At 43.4% G+C, this 17,437-nt stretch overlaps 1 protein-coding gene across 5 annotated transcripts in view; it reads right to left on the reverse strand.

Moving 5' to 3' along the window:
* Positions 1–327: 327 nt before the first annotated feature.
* Positions 328–17,437, reverse strand: part of LOC123723905 (sperm-associated antigen 1) — a gene marked incomplete at its 5' end in the record, with an annotated part of 38,975 nt that continues 21,865 nt past the window's right edge. The window contains 5 exon segments of one of the 5 annotated variants that reach the window (XM_045712138.1): positions 328–731; positions 3,793–4,200; positions 10,388–10,435; positions 10,484–10,594; positions 10,938–11,064. In XM_045712138.1, the coding sequence (XP_045568094.1) occupies positions 603–731; positions 3,793–4,200; positions 10,388–10,435; positions 10,484–10,594; positions 10,938–11,064 (823 nt within the window). 5 annotated transcript variants of the gene reach the window in all.

Here is a 17,437-nt window from a genome sequence, read left to right on the forward strand (position 1 = left end):
AGAGAGAGAGAGAGAGAGAGAGAGAGAGAGAGAGAGAGAGAGAGAGAGAGAGAGAGAGAGAGAGAGAGAGAGAGAGAGAGAGAGAGAGAGAGAGAGAGAGAGAGAGAGAGAGAGAGAGAGAGAGAGAGAGAGAGAGAGAGAGAGACCTAGACCTAGACCTAGTAACAGTAGGTAGAGATGTGATATTATACCGAGAGAACTTGAGAGAAAGAAAGAGGTGGGTTTTGGGTCCATAACGCTCCCCAGTACGTTCAGCAGCTTCTGAGTCGTGTTGTCCAACGTTGCATAGATCCTGTCTGTTACGTCGGGACGCTCGCGCATCGACAGGAAGGTGCACGCCAGAACGAAGGGGTCGAGTTCGAGAACATCATCAAAACAACGCGATGTAATCATGGGTAAATTAAGACTTGACCTACCAAAATAATATTTAGTCTTTATTTATGACGGAAAGGTGATTTTTCCAGTCTGGATTCGTTTTTAAAGTCGGCTTGCGATGTTGATAGGCGTCTTACGACCGTCCCATTACGGCGCCTTATTCCCTCCATAGTGCACTAGGTAAATAGGGGCCTATTTGGGACGTGCTCCAGCAGGGCCAGACGAGGTCAGATGTACTTGTTGGCCAGGTTCTGCACGTCGTTCTTACTGAAGGCATCACTGTCCACGGCGGACAGACGGTCAAACAGTCGAGTCATCTGATCACGTTCACTCTTCTCCAGGAGCATCACGACGACCTGTTAATACACAGAGACAGAGGTTAACACGGCGTCATGACGACCTGTTAATACACAGAGACAGAGGTTAACACGACGACCTGTTAATACACAGAGACAGAGGTTAACACGACGACCTGTTAATACACAGAGACAGAGGTTAACACGACGACCTGTTAATACACAGAGACAGAGGTTAACACGGCGTCATGACGACCTGTTAATACACAGAGACAGAGGTTAACACGGTGTCATGACGACCTGTCAATACACAGAGACAGAAGTTAACACGACAACCTGTTAATACACAGAGACAGAGGTTAACACGACGACCTGTTAATACACAGAGGTTAACACGACGACCTGTTAATACACAGAGACAGAGGTTAACACGGCGTCATGACGACCTGTTAATACACAGAGACAGAGGTTAACACGGCGTCATGACGACCTGTTAATACACAGAGACAGAGGTTAACACGACGACCTGTTAATACACAGAGACAGAGGTTAACACGGCGTCATGACGACCTGTTAATACACAGAGACAGAGGTTAACACGGCGACCTGTTAATACACAGAGACAGAGGTTAACACGGCGTCATGACGACCTGTTAATACACAGAGACAGAAGTTAACACGACGACCTGTTAATACACAGAGACAGAGGTTAACACGACGACCTGTTAATACACAGAGGTTAACACGACGACCTGTTAATACACAGAGACAGAGGTTAACACGGCGTCATGACGACCTGTTAATACACAGAGACAGAGGTTAACACGGCGTCATGACGACCTGTTAATACACAGAGACAGAGGTTAACACGGCGTCACGACGACCTGTTAATACACAGAGACAGAGGTTAACACGGCGTCACAACGACCTGTTAATACACAGAGACAGAGGTTAACACAACGACCTGTTAATACACAGAGACAGAGGTTAACACGGCGTCATGACGACCTGTTAATACACAGAGACAGAGGTTAACACGGCGTCATGACGACCTGTTAATACACAGAGACAGAGGTTAACACGACGACCTGTTAATACACAGAGACAGAGGTTAAACAATACAACAGGAGAGAGACACACAGTGGTCAAAACAGCAGCCTCAGTACTACAACCTTGCAACAGGAGAGAGACACACAGTGGTCAAAACAGCAGCCTCAGTACTACAACCTTGCAACAGGAGAGAGACACACAGTGGTCAAAACAGCAGCCTCAGTACTACAACCTTGCAACAGGAGAGAGACACACAGTGGTCAAAACAGCAGCCTCAGTACTACAACCTTGCAACAGGAGAGAGACACACAGTGGTCAAAACAGCAGCCTCAGTACTACAACCTTGCAACAGGAGAGAGAAACACAGTGGTCAAAACAGCAGCCTCAGTACTACAACCTTGCAACAGAAGAGAGAAACACAGTGGTCAAAACAGCAGCCTCAGTACTACAACCTTGCAACAGGAGAGAGACACACAGTGGTCAAAACAGCAGCCTCAGTACTACAACCTTGCAACAGGAGAGAGACACACAGTGGTCAAAACAGCAGCCTCAGTACTACAACCTTGCAACAGGAGAGAGACACACAGTGGTCAAAACAGCAGCCTCAGTACTACAACCTTGCAACAGGAGAGAGACACACAGTGGTCAAAACAGCAGCCTCAGTACTACAACCTTGCAACAGGAGAGAGACACACAGTGGTCAAAACAGCAGCCTCAGTACTACAACCTTGCAACAGGAGAGAGACACACAGTGGTCAAAACAGCAGCCTCAGTACTACAACCTTGCAACAGGAGAGAGACACACAGTGGTCAAAACAGCAGCCTCAGTACTACAACCTTGCAACAGGAGAGAGACACACAGTGGTCAAAACAGCAGCCTCAGTACTACAACCTTGCAACAGGAGAGAGACACACAGTGGTCAAAACAGCAGCCTCAGTACTACAACCTTGCAACAGGAGAGAGACACACAGTGGTCAAAACAGCAGCCTCAGTACTACAACCTTGCAACAGGAGAGAGACACACAGTGGTCAAAACAGCAGCCTCAGTACTACAACCTTGCAACAGGAGAGAGACACACAGTGGTCAAAACAGCAGCCTCAGTACTACAACCTTGCAACAGGAGAGAGACACACAGTGGTCAAAACAGCAGCCTCAGTACTACAACCTTGCAACAGGAGAGAGACACACAGTGGTCAAAACAGCAGCCTCAGTACTACAACCTTGCAACAGGAGAGAGACACACAGTGGTCAAAACAGCAGCCTCAGTACTACAACCTTGCAACAGGAGAGAGACACACAGTGGTCAAAACAGCAGCCTCAGTACTACAACCTTGCAACAGGAGAGAGACACACGGTGGTCAAAACAGCAGCCTCAGTACTACAACCTTGCAACAGGAGAGAGACACACGGTGGTCAAAACAGCAGCCTCAGTACTACAACCTTGCAACAGGAGAGAGACACACAGTGGTCAAAACAGCAGCCTCAGTACTACAACCTTGCAACAGAAGAGAGACACACAGTGGTCAAAACAGCAGCCTCAGTACTACAACCTTGCAACAGAAGAGAGAAACACAGTGGTCAAAACAGCAGCCTCAGTACTACAACCTTGCAACAGGAGAGAGACACACAGTGGTCAAAACAGCAGCCTCAGTACTACAACCTTGCAACAGAAGAGAGACACACAGTGGTCAAAACAGCAGCCTCAGTACTACAACCTTGCAACAGGAGAGAGACACACAGTGGTCAAAACAGCAGCCTCAGTACTACAACCTTGCAACAGAAGAGAGAAACACAGTGGTCAAAACAGCAGCCTCAGTACTACAACCTTGCAACAGGAGAGAGACACACAGTGGTCAAAACAGAACAATAATGGAAAATACATTGAAACAAACCACAATGCACCAGCGTCTCACTGCACTTGACTTATAAAGGACATTTTCCAGACGTTCACCAAGATCACATTCGCATAGAATACTTTTTTTAAAAAAAATTTAAAAAGGCAAGTGCAAAGCGCGACGTTTGTGCGCTGTGGTTTTGTTTGAATCGGTCGTGAAGCTTCCACATCATACCGAGAACCTGTCAGCAGTATGTAGGTGGTTGAGGTGCTGGTAGACTAAGTTAGGCTCCTTCCGTAAGAGCTGTGTTTCCAGGGCCTGCATAACAAAGCTGACCGTGTGTCCATCCAGCTGATTACTGAGGTAGACGGGCAGAGTCTCAGGGGGAACACAGCTCAGCAGCTCAGCGCAGGCTGGGAGGTCGGACTGGGTCCGCGCTGCGTTCAGGGACTGGTTGAACTCGTAGGCGTTCGAGGGCTGGAGGTTGATGGTTACTGCCTCCTCTCCTCTTCCTCCTCCTCCTCTTCCTCCACAGTGGGTATCTGGTGGGGCTGGGGTTGATGTTTCTCCTGTCTCGGATTCTGCTGCTTTGGTCCTGTCTGGCGCTGCGGCCTGCCGGGCTTCGTCCTCAGTCCCCTCAACCTGACGGAGGACAAGTCGAGAGCTTGTAAACATCTAGACACCGCTTTATGGCCCCTAATTACATTACCCGTGTCCTTCCCCATTATTACATTACCCGTGTCCTTCCCCATTATTACATTACCCGTGTCCTTCCCCATTATTACATTATCCGTGTCCTTCCCCATTATTACATTACCCATGTCCTTCCCCATTATTACATTACCCGTGTCCTTCCCCATTATTACATTAGCTGTGTCCTTCCCCATTATTACATTAGCTGTGTCCTTCCCCATTATTACATTAGCTGTGTCCTTCCCATTATTACATTAGCTGTGTCCTTCCCCATTATTACATTAGCTGTGTCCTTCCCCATTATTACATTAGCTGTGTCCTTCCCCATTATTACATTAGCTGTGTCCTTCTCCATTATTACATTAGCTGTGTCTTTCCCCATTATTACATTAGCTGTGTCCTTCCCCATTATTACATTAGCTGTGTCCTTCCCCATTATTACATTAGCTGTGTCCTTCCCCATTATTACATTAGCTGTGTCCTTCTCCATTACTACATTACCTGTGTCCTTCCCCATTATTACATTAGCTGTGTCTTTCCCCATTATTACATTAGCTGTGTCCTTCCCCATTATTACATTAGCTGTGTCTTTCCCCATTATTACATTAGCTGTGTCCTTCCCCATTATTACATTAGCTGTGTCCTTCCCCATTATTACATTAGCTGTGTCCTTCCCATTATTACATTAGCTGTGTCCTTCCCCATTATTACATTAGCTGTGTCCTTCCCCATTATTACATTAGCTGTGTCCTTCCCCATTATTACATTAGCTGTGTCCTTCTCCATTATTACATTACCCGTGTCCTTCCCATTATTACATTAGCTGTGTCCTTCCCCATTATTACATTAGCTGTGTCCTTCTCCATTATTACATTACCCGTGTCCTTCCCATTATTACATTAGCTGTGTCCTTCCCCATTATTACATTAGCTGTGTCCTTCCCCATTATTACATTAGCTGTGTCCTTCCCCATTATTACATTAGCTGTGTCCTTCCCATTATTACATTAGCTGTGTCCTTCCCCATTATTACATTAGCTGTGTCCTTCCCCATTATTACATTAGCTGTGTCCTTCTCCATTATTACATTAGCTGTGTCCTTCCCCATTATTACATTAGCTGTGTACTTCTCCATTATTACATTAGCTGTGTCCTTCCCCATTATTACATTAGCTGTGTCCTTCCCCATTATTACATTAGCTGTGTCCTTCCCCATTATTACATTAGCTGTGTCCTTCCCATTATTACATTAGCTGTGTCCTTCCCAATATTACATTAGCTGTGTCCTTCCCCATTATTACATTAGCTGTGTCCTTCCCAATATTACATTAGCTGTGTCCTTCCCCATTATTACATTAGCTGTGTCCTTCCCCATTATTACATTAGCTGTGTCCTTCCCCATTATTACATTAGCTGTGTCCTTCCCCAATATTACATTAGCTGTGTCCTTCTCCATTATTACATTAGCTGTGTCCTTCCCCATTATTACATTAGCTGTGTCCTTCCCCATTATTACATTAGCTGTGTCCTTCCCAATATTACATTAGCTGTGTCCTTCCCAATATTACATTAGCTGTGTCCTTCCCCATTATTACATTAGCTGTGTCCTTCCCCATTATTACATTAGCTGTGTCCTTCCCCATTATTACATTAGCTGTGTCCTTCCCATTATTACATTAGCTGTGTCCTTCCCCATTATTACATTAGCTGTGTCCTTCCCCATTATTACATTAGCTGTGCCCTTCCCCATTATTACATTAGCTGTGTCCTTCCCCATTATTACATTAGCTGTGTCCTTCCCCATTATTACATTAGCTGTGTCCTTCCCCATTATTACATTAGCTGTGTCCTTCTCCATTATTACATTAGCTGTGTCCTTCCCCATTATTACATTAGCTGTGTCCTTCCCCATTATTACATTAGCTGTGTCCTTCCCCATTATTACATTAGCTGTGTCCTTCCCCATTATTACATTAGCTGTGTCCTTCTCCATTATTACATTAGCTGTGTCCTTCCCATTATTACATTAGCTGTGTCCTTCCCCATTATTACATTAGCTGTGTCCTTCCCAATATTACATTAGCTGTGTCCTTCTCCATTATTACATTAGCTGTGTCCTTCCCATTATTACATTAGCTGTGTCCTTCCCCATTATTACATTAGCTGTGTCCTTCCCCATTATTACATTAGCTGTGTCCTTCCCATTATTACATTAGCTGTGTCCTTCCCCATTATTACATTAGCTGTGTTCTTCCCATTATTACATTAGCTGTGTCCTTCCCATTATTACATTAGCTGTGTCCTTCCCCATTATTACATTAGCTGTGTCCTTCCCCATTATTACATTAGCTGTGTCCTTCCCCATTATTACATTAGCTGTGTCCTTCTCCATTATTACATTAGCCGTGTCCTTCCCCATTATTACATTAGCTGTGTCCTTCCCCATTATTACATTAGCTGTGTCCTTCTCCATTATTACATTAGCTGTGTCCTTCCCATTATTACATTAGCTGTGCTTCCCCATTATTACATTAGCTGTGTCCTTCCCCATTATTACATTAGCTGTGTCCTTCCCCATTATTACATTAGCTGTGTCCTTCCCATTATTACATTACCCGTGTCCTTCCCCATTATTACATTAGCTGTGTCCTTCTCCATTATTACATTACCCGTGTCCTTCCCCATTATTACATTAGCTGTGTCTTTCCCCATTATTACATTAGCTGTGTCCTTCTCCATTATTACATTAGCTGTGTCCTTCCCATTATTACATTAGCTGTGTCCTTCCCCATTATTACATTAGCTGTGTCCTTCCCATTATTACATTAGCTGTGTCCTTCCCCATTATTACATTAGCTGTGTCCTTCTCCATTATTACATTAGCTGTGTCCTTCCCCATTATTACATTAGCTGTGTCCTTCCCCATTATTACATTAGCTGTGTCCTTCCCCATTATTACATTAGCTGTGTCCTTCCCCATTATTACATTAGCTGTGTCCTTCCCCATTATTACATTAGCTGTGTCCTTCCCCATTATTACATTAGCTGTGTCCTTCCCCATTATTACATTAGCTGTGTCCTTCCCCATTATTACATTAGCTGTGTCCTTCCCCATTATTACATTAGCTGTGTCCTTCCCCATTATTACATTAGCTGTGTCCTTCCCCATTATTACATTAGCTGTGTCCTTCTCCATTATTACATTAGCTGTGTCCTTCTCCATTATTACATTAGCTGTGTCCTTCTCCATTATTACATTAGCTGTGTCCTTCCCCATTATTACATTAGCTGTGTCCTTCCCCATTATTACATTTCTTTCTCACATAATTAAATTTTTTCCTGACTCAGCTTTCATTGTGTTTTTTTACTTGGCCGTTGTTGAATGTCATTTCTGTATAGCACTTTGCACTGTAACTATGTCTGGGTCGAGAGAACTGGTCCAGTCCTCCTCCTGTGATGGTATGGTAGCATAGTGTATATATTAATGTGTAGTATAGTGTATATATTAATGTGTAGTATAGTGTATATATTAATGTGTAGTATAGTATATATATTAATGTGTAGTATAGTATATATATTAATGTGTAGTATAGTGTATATATTAATGTGTAGTATAGTGTATATATTAATGTGTAGTATAGTGTATATATTAATGTGTAGTATAGTATATATATTAATGTGTAGTATAGTATATATATTAATGTGTAGTATAGTATATATATTAATGTGTAGTATAGTGTATATATTAATGTGTAGTATAGTATATATATTAATGTGTAGTATAGTATATATATTAATGTGTAGTATAGTGTATATATTAATGTGTAGTATAGTGTATATATTAATGTGTAGTATAGTGTATATATTAATGTGTAGTATAGTGTATATATTAATGTGTAGTATAGTGTATATATATTAATGTGTAGTATATATTATACCTCAGTGATGGGTATGGTCAGGGGCGGAAATCCCGGGGGGGACACGACCCCCCCATCCTGGGAAAAATATGATTTGTCCCCCCCAATATATCACTGAAACATAACTATGTAATTTAAATAATATTAATAATACGCAATGAAAGCAATTGTGCTGATTATAGACACTTAATAGCTCGTTTTTAAGTTTCAAAAGATTGCAACACCCCCCACCCTTTGCCTCACAATGGTTTGATCCACTGCCAGTTCCTTAGTTGGCAAGGTAACAGAGGGGTCGTGTCTACTGTCTGAAAGGCACTCAATGCACGTAACTGACGTGAGGTTAATCCAGTCAATCGCGCACACACACTAGCTGAATATGCAGAGCTAGCGCGCAAATATTAACTATTAAGCTAGCTAGTCCCTATTCCATTTATGTGGCCTCGTCAAAGATGGAATCTTTGCTATCGTCAATTTATTCCAAGATCAGCATGCAGATGATGTAAGTTAGTGCTTCAAAGTCCCTGTGATAAGGTTAGCGATAAACTGGAGTCCAAACTGAACAGAACTACTCTCTTCTACCATTGTCTTAAATATATTTAATGGTCTCGTTGCAAAAGCTAAATTGTCGCAAGGGAACTTTTATTTATTTATTTATTTTATTTCACCTTTATTTAACCCGGGTAGCAAAGATTATAGCAAACACCACTGAAACGGAATTGGTGCTCGCTAGCTTTGCAAATTCAGCTATTGTTGGAAGCCAGCCAATATGAAACAAACTATTAAAATGACAAAAGGTTGCAGCATATGTTGTGTAAATGGTGAACTCATACAGCTGTCAACTCTTGTCATTTTAATCCATTTCACATTTGCTAGCTACCTTTTAGATCGAAGCCCAAATAGAATGATAGAAGATAAGATGATAGAAGCCCATCTCCTACTGTAAATAACCTACACACTGTGTGTGTGTGTAGCCAGCCAGCCAGGTAGAAAAATGGCAGAAAAATAAAAGACGGACATCAGAGTATTTTTCAATACACCAAAACGCATAGTAAGAACCCTAGTAGCCTAATATCTCAAAGACTAGTTGATAAAATGTTCATAAGAAAGAAATGAAATTCTAATGGAAATGTTTCACAATGATGTCATTAGGCAGAGCAGGCGACAGATGGCACACAGACAGCAGAGTTGGGGACAGATATGCAGGGACAGACTGGCAGAGACAGGGAGTCTCAGGTAAGTTTGTTGAGTCTTTGTTTGGCAACATTATGAAAGGTTCTCAATTTTTTTTACTTGTAAAATAGGAACATAATTGGAAAATGCCATGGATACACCCACTCTCAACTTAAACTGGTGACTGAACTAAGATTTGTTAAAGGCAATGGTATTGCTGTTGTGATTAGTTGTGTAGTTTTGGGTACCGGTAGTTAGGAGTACGGGCAAACACCTTATTTCTTTGGTTCCTCAATATACATTTACCATATTACAATGTAGGCTATGTGTTACAGCACTACTGTTGATGTCCCCCTCAGGAATTGCTCTTGAGGAAATGTCATGTAATTGTCCCCCCCAAAGTTGATATCAGATTTTCGCCCCTGGGTATGGTAGTATAGTGTATATATTAATGTGTAGTATAGTGTATATATTAATGTGTAGTATAGTGTATATATTAATGTGTAGTATAGTGTATATATTAGTGTGTGGTATAGTGTATATATTAATGTGTAGTATATTATACCTCAGTGATGGTATGGTAGTATAGTGTATATATTAGTGTGTAGTATAGTGTATATATTAATGTGTAGTATAGTGTATATATTAATGTGCAGTATAGTGTATATATTAGTGTGTAGTATAGTGTATATATTAGTGTGTAGTATAGTGTATATATTAATGTGTAGTATAGTGTATATATTAATGTGTAGTATAGTGTATATATTAGTGTGTAGTATAGTGTATATATTAATGTGTAGTATAGTGTATATATTAATGTGTAGTATAGTGTATATATTAATGTGTAGTATAGTGTATATATTAATGTGTAGTATAGTGTATATATTAATATGTAGCATAGTGTATATATTAATGTGTAGTATAGTGTATATATTAGTGTGTAGTATAGTGTATATATTAGTGTGTAGTATAGTGTATATATTAGTGTGTAGTATATCATACCTCAGTGATGGGGACAGGCCTCCTGGGGTTGCTAGGTGATCCCCGAGCCTCAGTGATGGGGACAGGCCTCCTGGGGTTGCTAGGTGATCCCCGAGCCTCAGTGATGGGGACAGGCCTCCTGGGGTTGCTAGGTGATCCCCGAGCCAGACTCTGTCTGAGCAGCAGAGTGACCTCCTCCAGCTCCTTCTCAGCTTCCGTTACGTTGGGATCCTGGTGTAACACCTCCTGCAGGTCAGAGCTGGAGGACAGGTAGTCCTGGAGATGGACACACACACACACACACACACACACGGACACACACACACGGACACACACACACACACACGGACACACACACACACACACACGGACACACACGGACACACACACACGGACACACACACACACACGGACACACACACGGACACACACACACACACACGGACACACACACACACACACGGACACACACACACGGACACACACACACACGGACACACACGCGACCAGAGGAAGAGACCAGGTAGTCGTTTCATTCCCCGTCTCCAACAGTAGTCAACCCAGGTTAGCGGCCAAACCCACCAACTGGTCCTGTGAATCTCTGAAACCGGTCCCTTACCTTCAGGCCTTTATTGGCCACGGCCCGTCTGTAGAAGGCCTTCTTATTGGCTGGCTCCAGCCTCAGGGCTGAGTCACAGTCCTGCTTGGCTTCAGCAAACATATCTAGCTTCAGGAAGCACAGCGCTCTAAGGACAGAATGTAATACAACAGTATTATAGTGTATCTCTATGGAGGCAGAATGTAACAACAGTATTATAGTGTATCTCTATGGAGGCAGAATGTAACAGTATTATAGTGTATCTCTATGGAGGCAGAATGTAACAGTATTATAGTGTATCTCTATGGAGGCAGAATGTAACAGTATTATAGTGTATCTCTATGGAGGCAGAATGTAACAGTATTATAGTGTATCTCTATGGAGGCAGAATGTAATACAACAGTATTATAGTGTATCTCTATGGAGGCAGAATGTAATACAACAGTATTATAGTGTATCTCTATGGAGGCAGTATGTAACAGTATTATAGTGTATCTCTATGGAGGCAGTATGTAACAGTATTATAGTGTATCTCTATGGAGGCAGAATGTAATACAACAGTATTATAGTGTATCTCTATGGAGGCAGAATGTAACAGTATTATAGTGTATCTCTATGGAGGCAGAATGTAACACCAGTATTATAGTGTATCTCTATGGAGGCAGTATGTAACAGTATTATAGTGTATCTCTATGGAGGCAGAATGTAATACAACAGTATTATAGTGTATCTCTATGGAGGCAGTATGTAACAGTATTATAGTGTATCTCTATGGAGGCAGAATGTAATACAACAGTATTATAGTGTATCTCTATGGAGGCAGAATGTAATACAACAGTATTATAGTGTATCTCTATGGAGGCAGTATGTAATACAACAGTATTATAGTGTATCTCTATGGAGGCAGAATGTAATACAACAGTATTATAGTGTATCTCTATGGAGGCAGAATGTAATACAACAGTATTATAGTGTATCTCTATGGAGGCAGTATGTAATACAACAGTATTATAGTGTATCTCTATGGAGGCAGAATGTAATACAACAGTATTATAGTGTATCTCTATGGAGGCAGTATGTAATACAACAGTATTATAGTGTATCTCTATGGAGGCAGAATGTAATACAACAGTATTATAGTGTATCTCTATGGAGGCAGAATGTAACAACAGTATTATAGTGTATCTCTATGGAGGCAGAATGTAACAACAGTATTATAGTGTATCTCTATGGAGGCAGAATGTAACAACAGTATTATAGTGTATCTCTATGGAGGCAGAATGTAACAACAGTATTATAGTGTATCTCTATGGAGGCAGAATGTAATACAACAGTATTATAGTGTATCTCTATGGAGGCAGAATGTAATACAACAGTATTATAGTGTATCTCTATGGAGGCAGAATGTAACAACAGTATTATAGTGTATCTCTATGGAGGCAGAATGTAATACAACAGTATTATAGTGTATCTCTATGGAGGCAGAATGTAATACAACAGTATTATAGTGTATCTCTATGGAGGCAGTATGAAATACAACAGTATTATAGTGTATCTCTATGGAGGCAGAATGTAATACAACAGTATTATAGTGTATCTCTATGGAGGCAGTATGTAACAACAGTATTATAGTGTATCTCTATGGAGGCAGAATGTAACAGTATTATAGTGTATCTCTATGGAGGCAGAATGTAATACAACAGTATTATAGTGTATCTCTATGGAGGCAGAATGTAACAACAGTATTATAGTGTATCTCTATCGAGGCAGAATGTAATACAACAGTATTATAGTGTATCTCTATGGAGGCAGAATGTAATACAACAGTATTATAGTGTATCTCTATGGAGGCAGAATGTAATACAACAGTATTATAGTGTATCTCTATGGAGGCAGTATGAAATACAACAGTATTATAGTGTATCTCTATGGAGGCAGAATGTAATACAACAGTATTATAGTGTATCTCTATGGAGGCAGAATGTAATACAACAGTATTATAGTGTATCTCTATGGAGGCAGAATGTAACAACAGTATTATAGTGTATCTCTATGGAGGCAGAATGTAACAGTATTATAGTGTATCTCTATGGAGGCAGAATGTAACAACAGTATTATAGTGTATCTCTATGGAGGCAGAATGTAACAGTATTATAGTGTATCTCTATGGAGGCAGAATGTAACAACAGTATTATAGTGTATCTCTATGGAGGCAGAATGTAACAGTATTATAGTGTTTCTCTATGGAGGCAGAATGTAATACAACAGTATTATAGTGTATCTCTATGGAGGCAGAATGCAACACAACAGTATTATAGTGTATCTCTATGGAGGCAGAATGTAATACAACAGTATTATAGTGTATCTCTATGGAGGCAGTATGTAATACAACAGTATTATAGTGTATCTCTATGGAGGCAGAATGTAACACCAGTATTATAGTGTATCTCTATGGAGGCAGAATGTAATACAACAGTATTATAGTGTATCTCTATGGAGGCAGAATGTAATACAACAGTATTATAGTGTATCTCTATGGAGGCAGTATGTAAACAACAGTATTATAGTGTATCTCTATGGAGGCAGAATGTAACAACAGTATTATAGTGTATCTCTATGGAGGCAGAATGTAATACAACAGTATTATAGTGTATCTCTATGGAGGCAGAATGTAACAGCTCATACAATCAGCCTCTCTTGTATTTTCTTGCACCAAGACAAACTGCAGTGTTTTAACATTGATAACCCTGTCATTTCTCTGTCGTTCTCAACACTTCCCTAAGGTCGTGTGTGTGTGTTGTAAAGCTGGCCTTTTGTTGTTCACACTATGTGGCTGTGGAGTGTGTACTGTGACTGGCTGTACACACAGGGCTTTATGCAGAACAGGACATGAACACAAAGGTAGGGTGCAGTGAGTCATGTCAGCGAGGCCAGCCCTTTCCTCTCTACGGTACAGTACACTCTGTCAACACTGACAACACTACTCTACCTGCTATTGAGGAGGAGAGGAGGGGGAGAGGAGAGGGAGGGGGAGAGGAGGAGGAGAGGAGAGGGAGAGGATGAGGAGAGGAGGGGAGGTGGAGAGGAGGAGGAGAGGAGAGGCGGGATGGGAGAGGATGAGGGAGAGGAGGGGGAGAGAGGAGGATAGGAGAGGCGGGATGGGAGAGGATGAGGGAGAGGAGGGGGAGAGGAGAGGCGATGTGGGAGAGGATGAGGGAGAGGAGAGGCAGGTTGGGAGAGGAGAGGCGGGATGGGAGAGGAGGGGGAGAGGAGAGGGAGAGGAGGAGGAGAGGATGAGGGAGAGGAGGGGGAGAGGAGGGGGAGAGGATGAGGGAGAGGAGAGGGAGAGATGAGGGAGAGGAGGGAGAGGATGAGGGAGAGGAGGGGGAGAGGATGAGGGAGAGGATGAGGGAGAGGAGAGGATGAGGGAGAGGATGAGGGAGAGGATGAGGGAGAGGATGAGGGAGAGGAGAGGATGAGGGAGAGGAGGAGGAGAGGAGGAGGGAGAGGAGAGGAGGGGGAGAGGAGAGGATGAGGGAGAGGATGAGGGAGAGGAGAGGATGAGGGAGAGGAGGAGGAGAGGAGGAGGGAGAGGAGAGGAGGGGGAGAGGAGGGGAGAGGAGAGGATGAGGGAGAGGATGAGGGAGAGGAGAGGCAAAATGTTTCGCAACAGAAAGTGACAATAAGCGTTTCTTATTGGCCAAGTTCAGGTAGTCCGTCCCTGTTTCAGTCCGTTTGTTCCGTTTTGGTGCCTAATGAATAGGACCCAGGTTTCCCATCCCAGGAGAGACCGTGATGCATGTCTTTCTAGGACAACTTACGCTCCGCTACCCTGTTCTGTGTTACACACTGAGTGAGTGAGTGAGTGAGTGAGTGAGTGAGTGAGTGAGTGAGTGAGTGAGTGAGTGAGAAGAGAGAAAGCACAGAGAGAGAGAGAGAGAGCACAGAGAGAGCAAGCACAGAGAGAGAGAGAGAGCAAGCACAGAGAGAGAGAGAGCAAGCACAGAGAGAGAGGGAGAGCACAGAGAGAGAGCACAGAGAGCACAGATAGCACAGAGAGAGCACAGAGAGCACAGAGAGCACAGAGAGAGAGCACAGAGAGCACAGAGAGAGAGCACAGAGAGAGAGAGAGAGAGAAAGCACAGAGAGAGAGAGAGCACAGAGAGGGAGAGGGAGAGAGAGAGAGAGAGAGAGAGAGAGAGAGAGAGACAGAGAGAGAGAGAGAGAGAGAGAGAGAGAGACAGAGAGAGAGAGACAGAGAGAGAGAGAGAGAGACAGAGAGAGAGAGAGAGAGAGACAGAGAGAGAGAGAGAGAGAGAAAGAGAGAAAGAGAGAGACAGAGAGAGACAGAGAGAAAGAGAGAGACAGAGAGAGACAGAGAGAAAGAGAGAGAGAGAGAGACAGAGAGAGAGAGAGAGAGAGAGAGAGAGACAGAGAGAGAGAGAGAGAGAGAGAGAGACAGAGAGAGAGAGAGAGAGAGAGAGAGAGAGAGAGAGAGAGAGAGAGACAGAGAGAGAGAGAGAGACAGAGAGAGAGAGCACCCTGCTGTTCCTGTTTCTATTTCTACACTACAGCAACACATCTGATTAGTCTGACTGGATTTACTGACCTCATGGCAGACGGGTTAGAGCAGACTGGCTGGGGTTAGAGCGGACTGGCTGGGGTTAGAGCGGACTGGCTGGGGTTAGAGCGGACTGGCTGGGGTTAGAGCGGACTGGCTGGGGTTAGAGCGGACTGGCTGGGGTTAGAGCGGACTGGCTGGGGTTAGAGCGGACTGGCTGGGGTTAGAGCGGACTGGCTGGGGTTAGAGCGGACTGGCTGGGGTTAGAGCGGACTGGCTGGGGTTAGAGCGGACTGGCTGGGGTTAGAGCGGACTGGCTGGGGTTAGAGCGGACTGGCCGGGGTTAGAGCGGACTGGCTGGGGTTAGAGCGGACTGGCCGGGGTTAGAGCGGACTGGCCGGGGTTAGAGCAGACTGGCTGGGGTTAGAGCTGACTGACCGGGGTTCTGTTCCCACCGGTTACACAGACGGACCGGGGTTCTGTTCCCACCGGTTACACAGACCGGGGTTCTGTTCCCACCGGTTACACAGACCGGGGTTCTGTTCCCACCGGTTACACAGACCGGGGTTCTGTTCCCACCGGTTACACAGACGGACCGGGGTTCTGTTACCACCGGTTACACAGATCAGGGTTCTGTTACCACCGGTTACACAGATCAGGGTTCTGTTACCACCGGTTACACAGATCAGGGTTCTGTTACCACCGGTTACACAGATCAGGGTTCTTGTTGCAAATGTATAAAACATAATAAACAGATATCTTATTTACATCAGTTTTCAGACCTTTTGCTTTGAGACTCTAAATTGAGCTCAGGTGCTTCCTGTTTCCATTGATCCTCTTTGAGATGTTTCTACAACTTGATTGGAGTCCATCTGTGGTAAATTCAATTGATTGGACATGATTTAGAAAGGCAACACACCTGTCTATATAAGGTCCCACAGTTGACAGTGCATGTCAGAGTAAAAACCAAGCCATGAGGTCGAAGGAATTGTCTGTAGATCTCCAAGACAGGATTGTGTCGAGGCACAGATCTGGAGAAGGTCCCCAAGAACACAGTGGCCTCCATCATTCTTAAATGGAAGAAGTTTGGAGCCACGAAGACCCTTCCTAGAGCTGGCCGCCCGGCCAAACTGAGCAATCGGGGGAGAAGGGCCTTGGTCTGGGAGGTGACCAAGAACCCGATGATCACTCTGACAGAGCTCCAGAGTTCCTCTGTGGAGATGGGAGAACCTTCCAGAAGGACAACCATCTCTGCAGCACTCCACCAATCAGGCCTTTATGGTAGAGTGGCCAGATGGAAGCCACTCCTCAGTAAAAGGCACATGACAGCCCACTTGGAGTTTGCCAAAAGGCACCTAAAGGAATCTCAGACCATGAGAAACAAGATTCTCTGGTCTGATGAAACCAAGATTGAACTCTTTGGCCTGAATGCCAAGCGTCACGTCTGGAGGAAACCTGGCACCATCCCTACGGTGAAGCATGGTGGTGGAAGCATCAGAGCCCGGACTTGAACCCGATCGAACATCTCTGGAGAGACCTGAAAATAGCTGTGCAGCGATGCTCCCATCCAACCTGACAGAGCTTGAGAGGATCTGCAGAGAAGAATGTGTGCCAAGCTTGTAGCGTCATACCCAAGAAGACTCGAGGCTGTAATCGCTGCCAAAGGTGCTTCAACAAAGTACTGAGTAAAGGGTCTGAATACTTATGTAAATGTGATATTTCATTTTGTCTTATTATTTGTAAAAAAAAGAAAAATTAAAAACTGTTTTTGCTTTGTCATTATGGGGTATTGTGATGTCATTATGGGGTATTGTGATGTCATTATGGGGTATTGTGATGTCATTATGGGGTATTGTGATGTCATTATGGGGTATTGTGTGCAGATTGAAGAGGGGGGGGAAACAAGTTAATCAATTTTAGAATAAGGCTGTAACTTAACAAAATGTGGAATAAGTCAAGG

Source organism: Salmo salar, unplaced genomic scaffold (genome assembly GCF_905237065.1).
Source record: "Salmo salar unplaced genomic scaffold, Ssal_v3.1, whole genome shotgun sequence".
NCBI classification, from domain to species: Eukaryota; Metazoa; Chordata; class Actinopteri; order Salmoniformes; family Salmonidae; genus Salmo; species Salmo salar.